The sequence below is a fragment of the Pleurodeles waltl genome, chromosome 6 (genome assembly GCF_031143425.1).
Source record: "Pleurodeles waltl isolate 20211129_DDA chromosome 6, aPleWal1.hap1.20221129, whole genome shotgun sequence".
NCBI lineage: Eukaryota > Metazoa > Chordata > Amphibia > Caudata > Salamandridae > Pleurodeles > Pleurodeles waltl.
In genome coordinates this window covers 1,177,674,005-1,177,691,567 of record NC_090445.1, presented here as the reverse complement: position 1 = coordinate 1,177,691,567, position 17,563 = coordinate 1,177,674,005, and the positions used below count along the sequence as shown (strand labels likewise).

The window sequence follows — 17,563 nt, the reverse complement described above, 5'->3', positions numbered from 1 at the left end:
GTCAAATCAACATCAATATCACGCAAAAAGTGTGTGTGTGTGATGGGGGGAGGGGCTAACCATGTCAAAAAGGGCACTTTCACATGTAGGTTTTGACATTTACATTGTACATCAGGTTCTCCAATGGCAAGATTACCAGAATGTGTGATACTACTGCGGCATTAACAGCACAGTGTGGTTTTTTTTGCAGATGCTAGTTGTAAGCATTTTACCTGACCACTCCATTTGGTTTAGCTGCAATTTATAGGATATCATATTAGGGGCAAAATAATCCCCCCTCCCCAACAGAACCAACCAGATCAACTGAGGAGGTTTAGCGCAGTACCTCTTTATTGACCCCCAGGATCTCTTCCTACACTGTCTTGAGTTTGTTTACCCAAGACTAAAGAAAAGTGATCTACTTTTATCAACTGAGGAAAGGCCCTATTAAGTCTCTTGACTAAAATGATTGTGACCTTACCAGGCTTGGGGATCAAGGTGATACTAACCTTAGTAACACTATCACTGGGTAATTGTGTTGAAAAGCACCACTAGAGTGGGAGCTAGAAGATCCTTGAGTGTTTTATAAAAACAGATAGTGTACGCCTCCCTTACCTCTCCAGCATGAACTGAGCAGTAGAGCTCTTATTCCTGTACATTAGATAACCTTGGGAGCGTTACTAAGTGTAGCTATCTATGGATATCTTCTTGGGTTTGACCCTTTTGAGTACAGCTTCTTTTTTAAATACATTTCTTTTATGAGTTTTTTAAACATATTTTATTGAACTTCACCAGTAACATTAAAGTCCCATTGGGATCTCCGACTGTGGGCATATCATGTCTTTGTTACAACTGTATTCTTCTCATCAATGTCACCATCTCATATCTTGGATACCCGGGGTATCTAATAACCAAAATACGCCTTTAAATGTGGGTACCTGTTGTATGCATACAATATTAATGCTTCCCCTCTCTTCTTATTGCCTCACTGTACAGATACTCCCTTTTCAAGTGCCCAACTTCATACAATATCTTGGATCTTGGGGGACTTCACGATCAATGACCTCCATTAACGTGTTCCCTCAAAGCCGGGCAAGGCCAGAACATGTGAAAAAACTCTGCCGCCTCCTCGCTACATTGCGGACATCTGGCCTCCATCAGGCCAAAGTGCCTCTGGAGCCTGCAAGGTATCAAATACACTCTATGTAGGATGTATACATTTATAAACTTAAACCTGGTATTTCCGGAGACTTTAGGTACCCAGGTAAGTATGTCCTTCCATTTTTATCCATAATTAATGCGCCCAAGTTCTCTTCCCATTTTCGTTTGAGAGCTTTGAGGGGCCGACAAAGCGCCATCTGAATTCTCCCATATAGGCATGACTCCTCTTTGTATATGCCAGTAGCACTTGTCAGGTATTGACATACACTCGAGAGGGGAGGCTCCGCACGCCCCTGTTGCCAGTGCATGATGACCACCTCACTGACCGCCCCATGAAGTAGAAGGCACCCTTTGGGTAAATTATATCTAGCTCGTAAGTCCTCAAAAGGTAGGAGGGTGTCAGATTCATACAAGGCCCCCATTGAGGTTGCTTCTGCCTCTATCTACCTAGAGAGTCTCCCCCAGTCTCCCCCGTGAGGAAGCACTGATAGGAATTGCAATGGGATCTTAGGGGCATAGGGTATAGTACAACTCAATCTGCGGAGATATCGCAGCCAGCAGCTGTACGTTATTTTCAGCTCAGTGGGACTGGATAGAGCTGGAGGGCCCAAACTGAGCACAATCTTGGCTAATGACTGGAGAATCGGGTTGAAAGGTGCAACTTCCCTGTCTGGCATTGTGCAGTTGGCTATCCACTGAGTTAGCCACTGTAATTGCCCTGCTAGGTAGTATGCCTCAAAGTCAGGGACGGCCAATCCTCCATCCTTCACGGGTCCCTGAAGCACAGCCAGTGCGAGCCGTGGTCTACCAGATCCCCATAGAAAGCTAACAATCAACAAGTTTAACTCCATGAAAAATGTTATCAGGATCCATAGTGGAAGAGCGACAAAAAAGTAAAGTAATCAGGGTAGACAAACCATTTTCAGCAGGGTGACCTCCCCCGCTACTGAAAGGAGTAACGATTTCCAGAAGATCATGTTGCTGTGGAGCCCATGCAGTGCCCGCCCTACATTCCCCACCCTAAGGTCAGCTTGATTATGGTAAACGTGCACTCTCAGGTAAGCAAAGCAGTGTGGCTCCCACTGCAGGTCGCCAAGGTCTGGAGGGGCTGTCCGGTCTGCAGTGATCGGGAACAGACTGGACTTTCGCCAGTTGACTCTGAGCCCCGATAGCAAACCGAAAGGGTCCAATAGGTGCCTTGCTCCTTGAACGGCACCTTCTGCATCTCCCAGAAATAGCAGGAGATCATCTTTGTATAGTGCAATGTGATGGTTACACCCCGCTGCTCTCAGGCCTCTACAAGCGTGTCCTGCACGAGCCACGCATGCTAGTGGTTTGATCGCGAGGGCAAAAAAGGAGATGGGCTGCCCTGTCCGATTCCCCTTTCTACCTGATAATCTTCTGAAATGGTTTTACCAGTGCAGACTCTCGCTCGCGGCGTGGTATAAAGTAATTGGGTCCAAGCCACGAAGTGTTCACCAAGCCCGAATTTGCAGAGCACGTCATACAGGTATGGCTATTCTAAGCTATCAAAAGCTTTCTCAAATCTATATCAAAGATCACTGCACTATTCTTGTCATACGTGTCATCATCTAGTAGTGAGAACAGTTGATGTATGTTAAGGGCTTTATATCATCCGGGGATAAACCCTGCTTGATCTCGATGGATCAGGTGAGTCATATGACGTAATAGGCACATGGCTAGAATTTTGCTTAGTATCTTGTAATCCACCGATAGCATTGATCGAGGTCGACAGGATGCTACATCAGTGGCTGTTTTTCTCAGTTTCAGGAGAGTATCGATAAGGGCCTCCCGAGCCAACGAGGGGAGAGTGCCAATCTTCTTGGCCTCCTCGTACATGCTCATAAGCTTCGGACCAAGTGTTGCCAGATACGTGGAGTTAAAATTGACCGGGAAATCGTCCAGTCCTGGGGTTGTATTTCACACCATACTCGTGTTGGCGGCTCTCACATCAGGAAGTATGATTGCTTGTCCTAATAGCTGCAAAACTCTCAATTAATTGCAGCCTGGCGGTAGATTGCGTGGCCTGAAGGCGTGCGCAATTAGACTATGACTGACCCTTGCCTCGCTGCGAGCCACGCGAAGAGAGAGCTCACATGATCGCCCTCTGAGTGTGTACACGCTATATACATTTTGTAGTTGTAGCAGCGCAGCCTCTCAACCTCTATTGCCACTCTCTCTCTGGTTTCGATGACCAACGTCTGGAGGAATGTGTCATCTGGACGCTTCTACTCTAGTATTCGCAACTTCTGCATTCTCTATGTCATGGAGTAACGTATGGCGGACACCTCTGGCCGCTGAAATGCATCATCCTCCAATCACTGCCTTAAATGCATCCCACTCCAAAAGTAGAGTTTGCTGCTATGTTTGAACCAATGGTGTCCTTAAACCCTGATCTGCCAGGAGGGCCAACTGGAGCCGCCACAAGGGCCCTGGGGGTCAGAGGCGTGACCATCTATGGTCCGAGACCATTCTGGTCAGGTGTTTGGTCACATATACCAACTCTTGTATGTCTAGGGAGCATAGGAAGGTATCTAGTTGCACATGCAAGTCATGCATTGGAGAAAAGAAGAAAAAAAAAAAAAAGGATTAATCCCGGTCCTTGGGTGTTGGGCCTGCCAAGAATCAACTAGACCCTATTCCTTTTGCCAGGTATGGAACGCTCCAACAGCTCGAACAGTCGGGGAGTTCTGCAGTGGGGGTGTGTGCGATCTATCAAATGCTGCACCAGAAACACAGGACAGGTCCCCTGAAGTGTATGACCAGGCTTTAGGAAAGTGACATCAGAAACTCTGATTGGTCAGTGTTAGGGCCATAAATGCACTTCCAGCCTTCCCCTCCTCTCTGTGAAGATAATCAATCAATTCACTTGTAGAGCGTGCTATACATCCGTGAGAGTATCAAGGCGCTGGGGTGAGTGGGGGTGCTGCTACTGCTCAAACAGCCAGGTTTTGAGAAGCCTCCTGAATATCAGCAGGTCTTGGGTCTGTCGTAGGGGCAAGGGTAGGGTGTTCCAGGTCTTGTCGGTGAGGTTGGAAAAGGATCTGCCTCCAGTAGTCGTTCTTCAGAAGCGAGGGATGGTGGCGAGGGTGAGGTCGGCTGGGCGGAGCTGGCGGTTCGGGGTGTAGAAGGTGAGTCGTCTGTTGAGGTAGGCGGGACCGGTGTTGTGGAGTGCCTTGTGTGCGTGGGTGAGGCACTTGAAGGTTATCCTTTTGTTGACGGGGAGCCAGTGTAGGTCTTTCAGGTAGGGAGTGATGTGGCTGTGGCGGGGTAAGTCGAGGATCAGGCGTGCAGAGGCGTTTTGTATACGTTGCAGTCAATTGAGGAGTTTGGCCGGGGCTCCTGCATAGAGGGTGTTTCCGTAGTCCAGTCTGCTGCTGAAGAGGGCATGGATGACTGGTCTTCCTGTTTCTGTGGGGGATCCACCTGTAGATCTTGTGGAGCATGTGGAGGGTGTTGAAGCAGGAGGAGGAGACGGCGTTGACTTGCTTGGTTATGGAGTGTTGAGTCAAGGATGTTGCTCAGGTTGCGTGCATGGTTGGTGGGTGACGGGCTGCTCCCAGTGTGGTCGGCCACCAGGAGCCGTCCCAGGCTGAGGGGTTGGCGCTGAGGATGAGGACCTCCGTCTTATCCGAGTTCAGCTTCAGTTTGCTGTTCTTCATCCAGTCGGTGATGGCCTTCATTCCTTCGTGGAGGTTGGATTTGGCGGTGAAGGGGTCCTTGGTGAGAGAGAGGATCAGTTGGGTGTCGTCGGCACAGGAGATGATGTTGCGGTCGTGCAGCCGGGCGACGTGGGAAAGCGGGGCCATGTAGATGTTGAATAGTGTTGGGCGTGGGACGATCCTTGGGGTACGCTGCAGATGATCTTGGGAGGCTTCGGATCGGAATGGGGGAGGTGGACGCTCTGGGTTCTTTTGGAGAGGAAGGAGGTGGTCCATTCCAGCGCCTTATCCCGGATCCCTGCAATGTGGAGGCGTGCGCGAAGGGTGCGGTGGCAGACTGTGTCGAAGGCGGCAGAGAGGTCCAGGAGGATGAAGACCCCAGTTCTGCCGTTGTCAAGCAGGGTCCTGATGTAATCGGTGGCAGCGATGAGGGCAGTTTCGGTACTGTGGTTGCTGCGGAACCCTGACTGGGATGGGTCCAGGATGTTGTTCTCTTCGAGGTAGTGGGTCAGTTGTCTGTTGACGATCTTCTCGATGACTTTAGCTGGGAATAGGATCAGGGAGATGGGATGGAAATTCTTGAGGTCTCCCGGGTCTGCCTTGGGTTGCTTGAGTAGGGCGTTGATTTTGGTGTGCTTCTAACTCTCAGGGAAGGTCGCGGTCTCGAAGGAGATGTTGATTTTGCGGAGGTGGGGTGCGACGGTGGCGCTGGCTTTGTTGAAGATATGGTGTGGGCATGCTTCTAACGGAGAGCCAGAGTGGAAAGTGCTCATGGTTTTGATGGTGTCTTCTACGTTCACGTTGGCCCAGGCAAGCAAGGGGTCGTAGTCGATGGTGGGAGGAGAGTCTGAGGTGTTGGTGGTAGTCAGGGTGGTCTGGTTGTTGAAGCTGTCATGGATGTCTGTGATCTTGTGGTGGAAGAAGGTGGAGAGGGACTCACAAAGGTCTTGCGACAGTGGGATGTTGTTTGTGTTGGCGCTGGGGTTAGAGAGTTCCTTCACGATGTTGAAGAGCTCCTTGCTGTTGTGTGCGTTGTTGTTAAGGCAGTCTTTGAAGGAGGTCTTCTTGGCCGATCTAATGAGGTGATGTTGTTTGTGGGTGGTGTTCTTAAAGGCTGCATGACTTTCTGGTGTCTGTTTGCAGAGCCATTTCTTCTCCCGCTTCCGGCAGCATTTCTTGGAGGCTTTGAGGTCTGTGGTGAACCAGCTGGCTGACCGTCTGTTGGGGGGTTTCTTGAGCGGGGCGAGGGTGTTGGCGCAGTCATCGATCCAGTGTCCGAGGTTGCAGGCTGTGAGGCCGAGGTCAGTGGGTTCGGCAGGTGGGTTTTGAGCGAAGCCGGTGTTCAGCTGGTCTTCTCTGGCTTGGCTCCAGCTGCAGCAGGGGATCTGTTGGGTGCGGTGGTACGAAGTGGGTTTCCGGAAGGTGAAGTGGATGCAGCGGTGGTCAGTCCAGGGGAATTCAATGGTGTGGCTGAAGGTGATGTGGGAGCTTGCGGAAAAGACGGGGTCCAGTGTGTGGCAGGTGGAGTCCGTTGGTGTAGTGACGAGCTGTCTGAGTCCAAGGGTGGCGAGGTTGTCGATCAGGGTGGTGGAGTTAGTGTTGTTGTTGTTGTTTTCAGGGTGAAAGCTCAGGTCTCCGAGGAGGATGTAGTCTGAGGAGGTCAGGGCGTGCCTGCTGATGAAGTGGGCGATGGAGTCGCAGAACTGAGGCTGTGGACCAGGGGGGTCTGTAGATGGGAGTTCCTCCGAGGGTGGTGTTGAAGTTATCTCCCTCTTCATACCATTCACTAACCACAATGAGTAGTGCTGTCCACATTTCCAAATCCTCCAGTACCTTGTAGTCTCTGTGGGACGTCCTAATGTGAACCTCCTTAGCTACTGCCCAAATCATCATGTCCTGTATCCAAAGTGTGGCTGCCTGGGCCCTCATCACAAACCATCCAATTGCTATCCTTTGTTTTGCTAACAACAGTGCTAAAGGCGTGAATTTAAAGTGCATCTTCTCTTGTTTTAGCTTTTTAAGGATACCCAATCGGTAATTCCGCAGAGAGTGGTCTAGGGTGAGCCTGGTCACTCTCCGGAGGCGAAGCACCACCTCCAGCCAGAACAACTGTACTGTAGGACAGTTCCCAGCCTGGTGTAGGAAGTCCACACCCTCCTGTTCGCATCGCTGGCAGGATGTAGTGCTACCAGGATATACCCTCAGCTTAAGGGGGTGGGTGGATGTTTGGGTGGAGGGGGGAGGGGGGGGGTGGGTGGCAGGTACACACGAAGGATATAGTTAAGTTAAAATGTACTAATTTAAATTTAGTTTTAACAGACGTACCCTTGACCAACGCGCACTTTGTACCCCAATAGGAGTCAATCATAACCACTCTGTAGTCGGTGCTCCAGGCAGTTCTAGCTGCTAGACCCTTCCTAGGCCTTTCGGCCTTCAAAGCCCTGTACATTAGGGATATCAGATGCCTACCCTCCTCCCATTTTGAGCATAGTCTGCAGGATTTCCACCTGGGACAGTGCACTGGGGAACTCTGTCCAGATATCCCTGGCTGGTTTAGCTATTTTTCTATATTATAGATATTAACTCTCACCCACCAAGATTGTCTCTCTGGCCTTCGGGAAGGATATCAAGTGTCCACAGGATAAAGGTCGCCCAGTAGTCTGCATCCTCCCATCTACCATTTTATGATGGATATGATTTTACTAATATTGCACAATAGCTTCACTGTGTGCAGTTGAATGTAAAAATCCTTAGAGGCTCATAATTTTTATGTCTTGCATTGGAACACCATCCCCACACTGTTTGTCAACTCCCACACATTATTCCAGTGGAGTTTCACACGGAACAGGTAGGCCAACTGATTTCCTGCTCTATTTCCATTTACATAGAATATCTGACTGAGTTACATCCTCAGGACAATCAGCTCGCCAGTAACACTGATTTCCTTCAGTTGTACATTTGTAAATGCCTTAGCTCTTTACTCATGTTTTCCTCTGCCAGCCTTCAGTTCCTCTTCCAGACAACCCTCATAACTAAGAGATTTCCATGAATTATCACATTAAGGGCATACCTATTGGTGGGCAGGGATGTTGGGTCCTCGTTAATTTTCAAGAAATTGTACTGTAGTTGACATTTTGCGAATGGGATCCCTATGTGTGTCACCTTGTATCGCCACTGAAAGTGAACCTTACTTGGTCCCTCCATCTACCACATTCATATGATCAGAAAGGGAGACACTTCCCATGTGTGCCTCCAGTAGGTAAGGCGTTAAGCATTTTACTGGTTGGAGTTTGTTACAACTATAGAATATTTCTGCTAATTTTTCAATTAAGTATTTAATACTTTCCGCAGCTACACAGAGGATCTTCCGTTTTGACGCTGGCACCAGCAGCAGAAGCAGATCCAACTGGTTTACTCTGAATAGTCAAAATAAGACTGGACTGAATAGTTTCCCAGAAGTAACATCACTGTTCAGACCTCAGATTACTGGTAAGACCCTAAAACTTTAGTGGTGCATGGATGATTGTTTATTTGATTCTAACATTAACAAACAATATCAACACAGAAAAATAACCTCCAAATAACTCCATTCCACACAAAACAACACAATTCGTGAAATGGAGTAATATCTTCCTTTCATATTTGATGCTCAATGTCAGGTGCTTATTAATATGGCCCACACAACCGCAGAGGTTTCCCTACCTTACTGGATTAAGTGCTCTATTAGAAGGTTGTTAGGCCATTCCTAGCATGTGAAACATTTTAAAATCCAAAATGCTTGTTTCAGAGACGATAACAGGGACAAAGTACATCTGATTAGAGACAACCAGTCAGTGTTTCAGGTAGAGGGAATTTGACCATCCTCATTCCTCGAGGAGACAAGAGAGTACTTTACTATGTTAGTTAAAAGGAGACAGATTAATTCAAAACTCAATCAGTGCCACGCATAGTTTATAAAAACCTTACATGCGGTCTCATCAATAATTTACACAGAAACATTATATCTGTTTTTCTTCCTAGGCCTCACCTATGCAAAAGCTATTGGCTTTGCCAATATTTTTTTGCCATTTTGCACACCAGCGTGGCTGCTGTTAAGCATGGCTAAAAGTTCGAACGGAAAAGGAGAGTGGTGTGGATTGGAGCGCTGAAAAGTGGAGTAGAGAAAAGTGGAGCAGACAGAAGTGTTACTGATTGGCGTGGAGTGGTGTGGATTTGCGTGGCATTGAGTGGAGTGTCATGGAGTGGCGTAGTGTGTCATGGAGGCAGTAGAGTGTTGTGGAGTGGAAGGGCATAGAGTGTCAGAGTGGATTAGAGTGTTGTGGAGTTGCATGGAGTGTTGTGGAGTAGTTTAGAGCAGACTGGAGTGGCGTAGAAGCTGTTATGTTTGGTGGAGTAGAGTGGTGCAAATCAGAGTAGATTGTCGTAAAGTGGAGTGTCACAGAACAGAGTAGTGTAGGACAGTGAAATGATATACAGTGGAGTTGAGTTTTGTAGCGCTGAGTTGAGTAAAGTGGAGTGGAGTGGAGTAGAGGGGAGTGGCACTAGCATATAAGAGTGAAGTAGAGTGGTGTGGATTGGTGTACAGTGGAGTGGCAGAGTGGAGGAAAGAAGAGTGTCAGAATACAGTGGAGTAAAGTGGCATGAAGTGGCATAGAGGGAGTTGCGTAGAGCGTTGTACAATGAAGTAGTGTTGTAAAGTGGCATACAGGAGAGCAGAGTGTTGTAGAGTGGAGTAGAGTGCCAGAGTGGAGTACAGTTTAATGGAGTACAGTGGAGTATTGTAAAGTGTAGTGTCGTAGAGTACTGTAGAATGGCATTGAGTGAAGTTGCATAAAGTACATTGGTGCAGAGTAAACTGGCGTAGAGTGCGTTGATTTTGAGTAAAATGGTGCAAGGTGCATGGACGTACAGTGCAGTGATGTCGAGTAGAGTGGTGTAGAGTACAGTTTCCTAGAGTAAAGTGGTTCAGAACAGAGTGCATGGGCGCAGAGTAGATCGTTTCAGAGTAGAGTGAAGTGGTATGGAGTGGACTGGTTCAGGATGGAGTGGTGTGGGGCAGAGTGCAGGGGTGTAGAGTAGAGTGGCGTAGAGTGCAGTGGCATGGAGTGCAGCGGTGCAGAATAGATTACAGTGGCGTTGAGTGATGTAGAGTGTAGAGGCCTAGAGTGCAGTAGAGTGGCGTAGAGCTGAGTGGGTCAGTGTAGAGTGCAGTGGTATAGAGTAGAGTGCAGAGTGGAACAGAGCATCAGAGAGTGCAGTAACTGAATGCAGTGGTGTAGACTAGGGTAGCCTGCAGTGGCACAGAGTGCAGTGGTGCAGATGAGAGTGGAGTTCCGTGGCCAAGAACGCAGTCATGCAGAGTACAGTGGCGCAGAGTGATTCATAGTAGACTTCAATGACAGGGTGCAATGGATCAGAGTACAGCGGAGTGGTGCAGGGTAGTGCGTCGAGGTGTAAAATAAAGTAGCTTAGAATGCAGTGGTGTACAGCACAGTGGCAGGGAGTGAAATGGTACAGAATAGATTAGTGGCGTGGAGTTATGCAGAATGTAGTGGGGTAGAGGGACGTAGAGCTGAGTGGTGCAGAGTAGAATAGAGTGGCGTAGAGTGCAGTGTCACAGAACACAATGGTGTAGAGTGCAGTGGTGTTTAGTTCAGGGGTGAAGAGTAGCTTGCAGTGACGTAGCATGCAGTGGTGTACAATGTGGTGGTGCAGAGTAGAGTAGCGCTGAGTTTTGTGGCTGAGGATTCAGTCTTTCAGCGCAGAGTGGCATAGAGAGCAGTGGCATGGAATAGAGTGGTGCGGCGCAGCGCAGAGTATAATAGAGTGACGTAGCATGTAGTGGCGTAGAGTCCATTGGTTTTGCACAAAGTGGTGTTGAGTGCACTGGCGTAGAGTGCAGGGATTTAGAGTAGGGTGGCGTGGAGGGTAGTGGCATACAGTAGAGTGGTGCAGAGTAAAGTGGCAAAGCGTAGAGTGCTGTGGCGTAGAGTGGAGTTGTACGGTGTAGAGCAGACTATTTTGGAGTAGTCCAAAGTGGCTTAGGATGGAGTGGTGCAGGTTTAAGTGCAGTAGCATAGAGTAGTGGCATAAAGCGCAGTGGTGTAGATGGTTTCAGAGCAGAATGAAGTGGTGTGGAGGGGTGCAGGGTTTGGTTGTGTAGAATAGAGTGCAGTGGCATAGAGTAGTGGTGCAGAGTGCACTGGTGTACAGAGCAGTGGCACAGGTTGCAGTGTTGGAGGGTAGTGGCAGAGAGCGGCTTGGCCTGAAGTGGAGTGGTGCAGGGTGGAGTGAAGTGGCCTAGACTGAACTGATTTATAGTGAAGTGGTGGATAGTACAGTGGAGTAAATTGTGTTTGTATAGAGTGGAGTGGAGCAGAGTAGAGTACAGAGGCACAGAGTGAAGTGATGTAGAGTGTTGCACCAGATGCCAGAAGCGCTAAAGCCGGCCCTGGTGGTAGGCAGTTGTTTCAGTGGAACATGTTTACCTATTTCACTGTTGACAACACACACATCCACCAACTAGTATTTAAAATATGTTTTCACACATGCAGGACGTTTAGGGCTGTAGTGTAAACAAATGTAATTGTTCCTAGGCTCCTGTTTGTAGTTTTCTAGAAAGCAGTATTCTGTGTTGTGTAGATTTTTATGGCACGGTGCTTCACATGCTAAGGCTATTGCTCATTAAGTATTTATGTAGGCTACACCTTTTAGCTTGCCAATGCCTACTGTTATTAAAAGGGTTGATACTCTGAATCGCTGACTGTAAACAAAAATCATTAGACATTCACTAGAGGGTCACATTAATCAAAAGCCAATAGTACTTTGACAGAAGAACCTTGATGTGAATATTTGTTGCCATAGAAAGTGTGTGCCCCTCCTCCCTGAAGGACTATTTTAAGGGTTATGCCACAGCCTCGTAAACTGGAGCACAGGAGGGACACAAGCGGATGCCATAGGAAGAGTAATCTAAATTCCTCTTGCTTTCCTATAGACACTGTCACATTGAAGTGACATACAGAAAAGTAAACACCAAGCTCCCTCGGAAAGAAGGAGCCTGACATTTGAACTCTGTAATTAAATGCAAATCAAATGTGGCAAGATAGGAACAATACTTAATGGCCTGTTTACAGAAACTAAGATCCTCAAAGGATATAGTAAACAAGCTTTGGCCAAGGGCAGGGAAGAACTCATGCTGGACAGCCTAAAACAAATGGAGCCAGCAAGTAGAAAGCAAGGAAATGTGAGTTACAAACCACAAAGTCAATGGTAAGTAAAGGGTAGAATGCATTCCCAGAGAAGCTTTCTGAATGTCTAAGATACCTTCAGCAAACCAGACAGCTGTGCTGTTTAGTACTCTTTGACCTAAAAAACAATACACAAAAAAATAGTACCAGTTTCATTCCGAGGTCAGCTGCTTTGAATTGAGGGTCCGCGCATGAGGGCAGTTTGTACCCGCTACGTCTGTCAGGAATAAACTTCTGTTGCATCAACTGTGCATATAAACACTTTGTGAAAGTTACCTGTAAATGAAAAACAAAAACATGTATATGTACATTTCTCTCTCAAATATTGTAATACTAGTACAAAAGCAGTATTCTATTCCCACTCCATACGAGCAGCTCAGTTGTGAAACTTCCCATTTTTCCTTTCTTTAAAGAGTATTCTCATGTCCGAAAATAAATGTTTATGTTTAACAGCACTTCACTGTGAAGGTTTATTTCACTTTTATCATTAACATTTTTGTAAACAAGCAGAAATACCTTTTGTTACTTTTCATACTACCAAAATGGAAGATGTAACGGAGAAATCTCATACTATTGTGTGTTTCCAACTGTAGAACTGCAAACAAAATTTGAACTTGTTTAAAAAGAACTCTTCAGTCTTTACTGTACATAGTGTGGTGAATTTCATTTCACTAGATAAATGGAAGGCCATTTTGGAATGCATGAAAAGGAAGAAAAGGTTTTTCATCTGTAATACAGTCCTAAAAAAAAATAATCACATTACATTGAACACACCATGCGATCGGAAATGTTGCTAAGCAATTAGAATATCTTTAATCAAAAGGTTTATTCCTTTTTTTTTTTTTATAAACAGAAAAATAACACTACACAAATAAGTTACTTAGGTGAACACAATTAAAGCAACTACAGTCATATACACCACTAAGGGGAAAATAGACTGCGCTGCCTTTATCGTTATTGTTATTTTAATGAAAACAATCAAATCTATTAAATGTGTTCCAAAAAAGGGAAGCAGCAGAGAATGGGCTCACCTGGTCACAAAAGGGAGAAAATACATTCTCCCCCTCTTACGGTGGGACAATTAGCTGATGCCAAACGTAATCAGTAGTCTAGGCCTTCCTGGCCACAAAGAAGAGAACAAAGAGGCCATCAAAACATATCCATTTAGACATCAGGCATTCGCTAGGACGACGTCGCGTAGGCTCTCATTATTCTAATGAGACTACTGGATTTGAGCGGCAGAATCGCCTGCGGTGTGGGTGACTGAGTCTTAACCACTATAGGTGATACCTGTCACCCTAATCCGGGGCTCGCTCCGGCTAACTAGCAGTGCCTCATCTCTACCCAAGAGCAGGGGTAATTGGGCAGCCGAGCACATGACACAATTGACTTAAAGGAAATTGTGGTTACTCCGGTATCATCCATTGCTCTCAGTTACGTTAGTCTCACATATACAAATAACAAACAGAAGCAGTATATGTTTCAATAAGGTTTTAATGAAGCGACTGCATCTTAGACAATAAAGCATGTATTGCGATAACGAGGATGATAAAGCTTGACAGAATTAGAATTGTGACAAGGAGAGTAAAGCATAGAAATAACGCTACCATATGGTCACTAAAGTCAAGTCGACTAATTCCTACCTAGGCTATAATACAGCACAGCATGTTAAGCTCTAGTTCTGCCCTTCAGGTTCCCCTGGGAAGACATCATCCCCCACACCTGAGCAAAGGCCTGAAGTGTGCATAAGCAGCTGCAGCGAAACGTTCAGCAATCAGCATACAGTTGTGGTCCTCTGGCTGGAATCTCCCTCTAACGTGTAAGGGACAAGGAAGCGTTTTATTATAAAACAGCTGATGTTCTGAGAAAATGTCCCTACGTAAGGATGTGTATTTTCTATGAATACCAGAGACAAAAAACTTTTACCACGTTTACCGGCAACCTATCTTACTGCAGCCTTGAAAGAAGCAGAGTGTCTTGTTAAAAAAAAAAAGTAGTGCTAGCCTAAGCAAGAACAGTTAGATTGAGAGAAATAAAACAAGATCGCAAATGTGGCTATTGTTAAAATAATAAACCCATCTATCTTTTCACTAATCCATCCATCTATCTCCCTTTTACTGCTCCAACAATTTGCCCTTTAATCCATCCATTCACCGGTTCATTCATCCATTCGTTCACTTATCCATGCATCCACACTTTTATCTATCCATCCACCCTCACTTTCCGCTCATCCATTAATTCTTTCACTCATCCATCCTTGCATCCATCTTTTCACTCATCCATCTATCCATTCACTCACAAACCTATCCATCAAGTATTTTCACTCATTCAACCAAGTAAGCAACGACCCACCCTTTCACATTATGTGTGAGCCTTTGACTGCCGAGCTGCAGACAGTGGAGGCCCATCAAGAACTCCACCTCCACTGTAGCTGCTAAAGCGGGGATTTCACAACGCCCCTGGATCTGAGCCCCAATGTTAAGAAATTCTTACCTCAGACCCTGGACATTATGTTTTTTGGTCATTGTTTTAAGAGACATCCAGAAAAATGGGATTCTACGATTCAGTCAAAAAGCGTCCTTCTTTCTTGAGGCTTACCACAGGGAGACTCGTCTTGTAGGATCACCAATACAGCCACCATTCCTCTGCTGCACTCTTAATATATACATTGCCTCGTATGGCCAAAAATGCCTGTTCTGGCAATTTGTCTGTTCATGTTTATGGAGAAGCAGGATCCTGAACATAAAGGAATATGAATATATATACCCGACAACTTATACGGAGTCCTTGTGTGTCACACGACATTGGCACTATTCTCGTAGTCACTGGGTAAAGGGAAGACATCAAATGGTGAGCACTAAGTGAGCTGCACACCCTCCACCCGTAGTGGGATTCTAGCTGGTGTGTGGGGGAGCTTCACTTTTTAAATCCATTACAGATTTCACAATATATAGTTCACTCACAATCAGTTCTGTAATCTGCATTTACAGGTTCTATGCAGCAGGCACATTAGCCCTTTGAACTACTTTTGTGGAGTCGAAAATGCCACTAGACAAAACTCCGATCTCTCTCCATTAGGAACACTAATCACCAGAATTATCCTGACATTTAGTGTTGCCTGAAAATTGCAGGACCCTGCAGCGCATGGTTTTAAATCCGTAAGTAATGTGAACACCACCTCACCCCTAGGTCTGCGACAGCTGTGGCTCCACTGGTCGCACTGCCCTAAAACTGGCCGTGTGTGTCAGTTGAAAATGAGGTTCCGAAGAAAGTGGGAGATAAATTCATTATCTTTCTGTGGAAGTTTAATAGTGCTTTTTCTATGGAAGACAGTGGGGTTCCGTTTGTAGGGTTCACACGAAGTCAACATTAGTGTTTTGCTTACTTTAAGGGATGAGGTGATAGCAACCAAGAAATGTATATTAAAGCAAACATGGGCATGGATTCCAAGATGGGTCGTGGAGGAGGGGGCATCAACTTGGAAAGGAATCCACTTACACTTCATGAGTGAGAATATCTCCTGTCTGGAGGGATACCTTTGGATACCACTCATAAGCTCCAACTATTAGTGGGCTAATATAACTTAATCAAGGAAAAAAGTCAGCCACATTTGCTACGCTATGATGTTGCAGAAAATGTGTCAGGAATGCTCACAGAGACTGTTGTCAAATCAATGAGTAATGGATTTCAGTTTAAAAATGTTTATTTATCATTACAACAAGCAAGTTGAAGTTGCTTGTGTCACGGAAAATCCAACGCAGCAAAAAATGGATACAGTGAGCATGGATTTCAAATGAGAGAGAAGAGTAAGTTGTATTTTTCAACGAGTAACATGTCACAGATGTACAGGTGACGGGTGGCTTAGTATGAGAGTCTCAATAGTTTCCATTCCAAAAATTCCACGTAGTAAACTGTAAGAGTTACTGCGCAGTCAAGAAAAAACAATGTATGCTAAGTATAGAACGAAATGGGGGTTCACCGTGACAGTCAACCAAAGTTATCTACAGTAAACATCTTAATGCTCTGACAAAAGCAAACTCTTTAAGAAGGTCTGCTCTCATTAAGTTAGCAAGTTGTTTCAGACTTTTTAGTTACTAGTGTAAGAAAAATGACAATTTCTGGCCCCAGGGCAGAGATATGCAGTTGTGAATATATATGCATTAGGAATATTGTACTTGTAAATGCATATTTAAACATGTACATGAATTAGGCATATACAGCAATATAGTATCAAAGACTCCAAGTTTGAATAAAGAAAGAGAGAGGGAGAGGGAGAAGAGCTTTAGGGATAGAAAAGGGAATCAAGTGATAGCCATGTGGAGAGAGAGGCAATAGGCATTAGTTACAGCGAATGCAAGATGAAATAAGTATATATAAGAAGAAAAAAAGGAAATATATTGACATTTTTTAAAAAGGAGGAGAAAAATCCATTCCCTTCGCAGTGCGTGAGAGATAGTTACTTAATGGCAACCATAGCTGATGACGTTTGAAGAAAGTTCCTGTTGAATCAAGCTTGTAGCTGTCAAGTCTATGATGATAACATATAGAATTCCACCACTGTCTGAGAGTAATGTTCTCAGATTTCCAGTTAGAAGTAATAATAGAGATTGCAATAGAAAGCAAAAGGTCCACCAATTTTCCAAGAGGCCTGAATGAACTCCAGATGTCGTGTACGCCTCCCAAAAGCAGTAATTCATATGACATTGGTAAGGAGATCGGCGCTATTGCTGAAATGCGAGACCATAATGAGGACCAAAAAGTAGATAGGGATGGACAGGAAAAAAACATGTGAAAGTCAGTACCCTGCTGAGTGTGGCAGCGCCAACAATTGTCATTTTGTGCAAGTTTGAATTTGTAAAGGCGTACAGGAGTGTAGAAAAGTCTATTATAAAAAAAATATAGGGTCTGTGTGAGGCTTGCAGTGCGTGCAGTGCAATGTATCTTATACCATATTCTATCCCATAAAGAAGTTGGCCAAACAACACCAAGATCTAATTCCCACAATGTCTCAATAGGTGATTTGAGTCTAGGTGAAACAGACGTTCTTAAGTTTATAAATTTCAGCTGCCCTAGGATAATTAGAAGTTACAATCAGGTGTGGAGTTGATGCAAGAGAAGAATGATTATGATGTATAAGTTTATTGAGGGCCTCTTGGACTAGAGTAGAAAGAATGATATATTGGGATTTCATGCGACTAGGGAGATTATAAATTGCTGAGAGAGTAGTAAAAGGGATGATAGAGTCTTTATGATATAATTGGGAAATGAGAAGAATACCTTTAGTCATTCAAGCCTTCCAACACAAGGTTTTACCTTGTTTTCTAAGCGAACTATTGTGCCAAATAGGACTGTTAAAGAATTGATTAGTGGGGGTAAGATGAGAAATTAAAAAAGGTTTCAGTAAGTTGACTGAATGGGAGATAGTGCTTGGCAACCAGAATTTTGGGGGGTTAGACATAAATATAAAGTGTTTAAGGGAAAAGGGAGAAATAA

General features: G+C 45.3%; 1 protein-coding gene across 4 annotated transcripts in view; it reads right to left on the bottom strand.

The window, feature by feature from the left end:
• Nucleotides 1-17,563, bottom strand: part of ECD (ecdysoneless cell cycle regulator) — a 246,754-nt gene that overhangs the window by 159,282 nt on the left and 69,909 nt on the right. For all 4 annotated transcript variants that reach the window (XM_069240405.1, XM_069240406.1, XM_069240407.1 and 1 more), the window contains one exon: nucleotides 12,218-12,346. In XM_069240405.1, the coding sequence (XP_069096506.1) occupies nucleotides 12,218-12,346 (129 nt within the window). The remainder of the gene's footprint in view (nucleotides 1-12,217; nucleotides 12,347-17,563) is intronic.